This window comes from Zingiber officinale, chromosome 7A, assembly GCF_018446385.1.
Source record: "Zingiber officinale cultivar Zhangliang chromosome 7A, Zo_v1.1, whole genome shotgun sequence".
Classification (NCBI taxonomy): domain Eukaryota; kingdom Viridiplantae; phylum Streptophyta; class Magnoliopsida; order Zingiberales; family Zingiberaceae; genus Zingiber; species Zingiber officinale.
Genome location: NC_055998.1, coordinates 99,350,909 through 99,356,859, shown reverse-complemented (window position 1 = coordinate 99,356,859; position 5,951 = coordinate 99,350,909). Strand labels below are relative to the sequence as shown.

At 30.5% G+C, this 5,951-nt stretch overlaps 1 protein-coding gene across 1 annotated transcript; it reads right to left on the bottom strand.

Moving 5' to 3' along the window:
* Nucleotides 1-547: 547 nt before the first annotated feature.
* Nucleotides 548-2,951, bottom strand: LOC122001890 (F-box protein PP2-A13-like). The gene is made up of 3 exons (XM_042556864.1): nt 2,450-2,951; nt 2,155-2,273; nt 548-1,067 (listed from the first exon to the last, which is right to left on the bottom strand). The coding sequence occupies exons 1-3, from the start codon at nt 2,771-2,773 to the stop codon at nt 632-634; spliced, it is 879 nt and encodes a 292-aa protein (XP_042412798.1). The 5' UTR covers nt 2,774-2,951; the 3' UTR covers nt 548-631.
* Nucleotides 2,952-5,951: the final 3,000 nt, after the last annotated feature.

The window sequence follows — 5,951 nt, the reverse complement described above, 5'->3', positions numbered from 1 at the left end:
CAATTCATTGGAAGATAATCAAAAGAGTTTTATGCTATATTAAAGGTACTCTCTGCCATATTTTGTTGATTAACTCATTACTAATCGACAAGGAAATCTAAATGATAGAAAAGGTAACCATTGGATTTGTTTTTTAACTTGAGAGATACAACCTTCACCAAATGATAGTAACACTAAATTCACTTGTAAAGCTAAGAAACTGGTTTGAGAACCTACAAATGCATCAAGAAGATGAAACATATTACCTTGAAGTTTCACTTCACTTCATTTTTTTTTTTTTTGTTTCATTTGAGAGCACATGAAGAACAAGTCAGAAATAGTTCACATCAAAGCATAAGATCACGTTGTCAACATTTTTACTAAACCTCTACTACAAGTCGCACATGATCCAATTATAGTCCATTGACACCACTCCATTGAGCATTGTTAGAAGGGCTTCCTCAATTAGAAGTTAATATTGATTGTTTTTTCTTGATAACAAACCTTAAACTGGATATATCAATCAAAATGGTCCATTCAATAGTTAAATAAAACAGCAAGAAGGATATGCAAAATCTACCCTTTTATAATCAAACCGTTGAATAAGGAACAATATACATTACTTGCATATCTATTGTTTAAATGTTGTAACCTACAAAATCGCACTTGTGTTGAAAACCTTTCCCTGCATAAAACCTTTGGGAAATATGAATACTGAGTCTATACAAATGCCACCTTTAGTGTGTGTGCAATCTATCTGTGTCAACGAGAACTTGAGCCTGGTAGGTACATCACATTTGTCTACCACAAAATCTCCTACACGATAGTTTATCCAACTTCCAGGCTCACTTAAAGAGCACTTGGAAAGAACCTTTTGGCCATTCGATGTCGATAGCTGGAATTTCACAGGCTTTTTGTCCCACCCATGGATGTGTTCAGAGTTGCATATTCGGAAACCGAACCGCTTGGAAGGAAGACCAAGATGGAGTCGAAAGAACACGCTATAAGTCCCAGCTGGGAAGCAGAAATCTACTTCCCCAACCACCTCAAACCACCAGGTTTGCCGAAGGTATGCAACGCTCTTAAACCTGCAAAGAAAAAGTCATGAGTGATGTTTTCTTCCTTGGGGGCACCAGGACTTAATTGCTATGGAAGTCTATTTTGACATTTCAACAAACCGTAACCAACATCGGAGGACAAATTCTTGCCAATAATTGGTTACTTTTGTTGATTATAACATATTCAACTCTGAAAAATCACATAAGTGAACTAACTAGAATTTTACAACTATTAAAAATAGTGTCATGCAGTGCAGAGAAAATTTGGCAGAATCAAATCAATGCTGACTTCTTCAGAATCCTTGATGTATAAGATATATTTTAACTTTTTTAGGATTTTTCTAGATGAATGAGTATATTATGAAATGAAGGATCAATCACTTAAAACAATCCTGCAAACAAGCTATGAGAAATGGTACTCAGAAAATGTAGGGATCAAATTCCACAAATTTCTAACATCAATATCATATTTGCTCTAAGATAATAGAATAGATAGTTAATAACTTCAATCTTATAGTAGATAGCAGTAATGATTTATCTGTATTGAGATCATATGAGTTGAATGACATACTCTCTTCTACACCAAGTAATTTCTTTGCAATTGTCTATGGAGGTGTAATAACAAGGAAACATCAAGGAATTGTAATTCTGAAAAGGTAGAGGGTGACTCCTCGCATTCTTAACGTCAATAATATACTTGCTCTAAGATGATAGAATCAAGAGATTGAAAAAATGATTTGTGTATTGAGATCGTGATGATCTGATGCTATACTCGTATTCTCAGTTACAACGACTGGCTAAATAATAATAATGAAAATGTAGTTTAATTGCAAAAGTATGCAACAAATGAATAACCCTTCGACCGTATTGCTAGAAGATTAGGGGATGTGTTCAAGGTAGATATGGACAAACAAAATCCTGCAGGAATGATTGACTTGAACACAACAAACACTTTGAGGCAAAAAGGAAAATAAGTCCCTCAACTAGCAGATGGCAAGATGTCAACAGGTATCAGCAGCCAATAAAGATGTCAAAATGAGATGAAAATTTGCAAAGAAGGTCAAAGAAAATATTCAAAGAAGAACTAACCAGTTACTCTATAGATAAGACTCAATACCTAGATTCCTCAGTTGTATGGAATGTCCAGTATCGCTTATCGCTGATTCCTGTAATCAGCAATGCCTTTGAGGAAATAGACATGCAGATTCCACCCCTGTTCTTCTCCAGCCAAAATTCCTAATTCATCCTCATACGAAGTTAGATAAGCCCTAAAATGGTAAACAACGGAATTTTTTTTTATATTGCTAGCGACTATACGGAAAGAAAATCTACCCCGAGGAGAAAGATTGAATTTTTATCCAAAAGATGAAGTTCCAGGAATTTGGATTTAGCGAATAAGGAGACGTGGATACCTTGGCGCCGCCATCAAAGGGATTCGGCCGGCACAATCGCGCATAGATCTCCTTCTTGCAAAGACGTGCCCTGGCCGTCTCATCCATCGCCTTCTCCATCAAGTACGCGTAGTTCTTCGGCAGCTTCGTCTCCCACACGACGCCCGCAGAAGCCGCCCCTCGGAAAGCCCTGCTGAGCCGCGCCGCGCGGCAGACCTCCAGCGGATCAAGGTGCAGCAGCACCTCCGCGATGCAGCTCTCGGGCAAGTCCCCGAGGCCCGCGCCGAGTCCGCCGCCGCTGGCGGCGTGTTCCGCCCTAACGATGCTCGAAATCCACGACCCCATCCCCCGCAGCCAACGACACCACAGCGCACCGGAGCAAGGAAGAAAGAGGCATCCACGCCGGAATCGATTCCAGGTCGCTCGCTCGCTCGCTCGCTCGCTCGATCAGGCAGCCGTCGCTCTCCGCGGATCGATTCGATGCTTTGCTTGGAGACGAGGGCAAGGAATCCAAAAAAGTATTATATATATATCTATATATATATAAACAGATCGATTCGAAACAGATTGTCGTGGTCCAACTAATACATCCTATTTAACGCCGACGTGGATCCTGATCAGCAACGCTTATCTAAAGGATTTAAAGCAATAAACGGATCTGCTTCAGATACCTTTTTTTCTATCATTAGATTTCAACAATCTATTGAACTAAATTTTTTATATCCCATTCCTATATTGAACTACCTTTTTAATTTTTTTTAATATCTCATTCCTTCGTAAGGACTAATTTGAGAGAGGTTGATTTTTCCCATAGAAATAAATTTAAGTTATCATATATATATATATATATATATATATATATATATATATATATAGTCACATAATTAAGATTATAGGAAATAAAAGATCACTAAATATTGTTTGGTTCCATCTATTTAATGCAATAAAAATTTATTCGTTTAAAATTTTTAATGAATAACCTAATTTAATATTTTACTATATTACTCTTAGTTATAAAACCAATCATATATATTTTTAAATTCTAATTTTTTTTTATTTTTCACATTTATTCTTTATTTTTATGTTTTTTACATTTTTTTATTTCTTTTCTTTTTTTCCCATATTTTTACTTTTTTAATTTTTTAAAGGTTTTTAAATTTTTTAATTTTTTCTATTTTTTATGGTTTTAATTTTTTTATTTTTATATATATTTTAATTTTTTTACATATTTTTATTATTTTTTATGTTTTTTCTATTTTTCTTTTTATATATATATATTTTTTACTTTTTTCCTCATTTTTTATTATTTTAAAGTTTTTTACGTTTTTTCTATTTTTTTACTTTTAAATTTTTTTAAATTTTAAAGTTTTTTTTTAAAATTATTTTTTTTTTAGATTTTTTTTTTCTTTACATTTTTATTTTTATCATATTTTTCTTTTATTCGAGAGTATTTTAGGTAAAAAATTTTTATTAACTCCGGAATCAAGAAAAATCTTAATTTTCCGAGATTTTCGGATTCTGGGTTGCATGTCCCTTTTACTGACGTATCGGGCTGGAACATTACTTGAGAATCATCGATTATCTAAATCAAATAAGGTTTTCGTTGATAAACTTAGATGGATAATCAAAGTTATTAAAAATACCCCCAACCAAAAAGTATTTGTAGTGAACCGGTCAATAATCCAACATCCTACGTTTATTATAAGAGGACAATGTCATTTGTATCAATAATTAAGGGAAATGACATTTGTATCAATAATTAACGATCGAAGAATATTTGAGAAATCACATAAATTAACTTATTTGTGGAATTAAGTTATTGAATTAACATATTATTAAACTCTATGTTTATTCAGAAATATATCAATTATTATTTAGAAAAAATTTTTATCTCTTATCAATTAAATATATAAATTTTAAATAATGTAAATTGAGATTAACTATATATATCTTATCTTACTATTTTATTAAGAATCTAAATCTTTAATAACTAATAACTAATTTTGATGAAACCCAAAATAAAATTATATTAATATTTTTTTCACACTAAAAATTATTTTATGATTATTTTATATAAAAAATTTACACTTCTCTTTAATGCCAATTGGCAATACGTGGAGAATCTTCTATAAATATATTGGGTTAGCGACGTTAAAAGACATACATTTCTCATATGATTAAATGTGATTAAAATTTTATATTACTGCTAAAATAAATTTTTGTTAGTAAATAATTATAATTAACGATCAAAATTAGGTTTGGCCAATAATGTTTAATTTTGTAATAAAGTTAAATTTGATTGATAATTTTAAAATTTGTATTGACCAAAGTTAAATTTTACCCGTAAATTTAAATTTTTTATTATCCAGTTAAATTTAGTTGATAATTTTAATTGTTTATCTAGCGTCTCCCCTTTGCATTGTTAATAGATTAAATTTCTCTATAATCATGGTTACTTTCCATTTTTTTTTAAAATAAATATTTTAAAAAATTCGTCTTTTTCTCAATTAACATTCTCTAGTACTGATTTTATTTTTCAATTTCTACCATCTTTAATAATTTAGATCTTTTCTATGTAATATGTACATAATGGAATAAAGAGAGACCTTTTATTTAGTAAAATATAAAATCTTTATTAGAAATAAAAAAAAAAGTATGAAGATTACACAAAAAAATTATATGGTTCAAACAGAGAAAGAGAAATAGCTATAAAGGCCATGAGTACAAGTTTACAATTAAAGAAAAAAGTGCTAACCAAGTAGCAATTACTCTAATCATATCCGAGCAATGCTTAAATTTACTTCTATGAAAACACTATCTAAAAATATCAACAAAATTATCTTTATTGTCGCTTGAAATGTCATGAGAATAGGTATATGATTCATAACTACGATCCATAAAAGTAGTCAAAGTATAAGCAATCAACTGTAAATTCTCTAGTATGCATATTTAAGCTCTTTTAACACTTTTCCATATTTAAGTCGACCCATCTAATAGGAAAAAATTTAATGGTTGTTTTTTTGTTGTTGAACACTCTACCACATTTAAGGTTATAATAAATATTATCAATAAGACCTTTGTTATGTGAGTAATTGTGCTAAAATAATCCTTTTCTAGCTTTCATTAACAATTTAACATGATGGAGGGTGGAGATGAATCTCGTAGCTTTCAAAAATTTTCTTATTTTTATAAATACTTATAATAAGCCGTGGGATAAAATAAAAATAAAAATAGAGAATACATCTCTTTTTTACTTAGTTCGAAGTCTAGTCGACTTTTACTATAAAATATGGTACTAAAATAATAATTAAATAATAAGATTATTTGACAAATAATTTTATTAGATTTTTTAAGAATTTTTAAAAATTTTATGAGAATTTTTCGAATCTTGTATAATGTATTTTAAGAGGATTAATTATGAGATCGTAAAAGTCTATTTAGAATATCCTGGGGGTTGATTGAAATTATTAATATAAGATTTAATTATGTTAACCTATGTTAGGTTATTAAATCCTATGTTATT

Coding starts and splice junctions, on each gene's coding strand:
- LOC122001890 (XM_042556864.1), bottom strand. CDS start 2,773: ATGGGGTCGTGGATTTCGAGCATCGTTAGGGCGGAACACGCCGCCAGC. Junction 2,274..2,449: donor CCTTTGATGGCGGCGCCAAG/GTATCCACGTCT, acceptor AGGATGAATTAG/GAATTTTGGCTGGAGAAGAA. Junction 1,068..2,154: donor CATACAACTGAGGAATCTAG/GTATTGAGTCTT, acceptor TTTTCTTTGCAG/GTTTAAGAGCGTTGCATACC.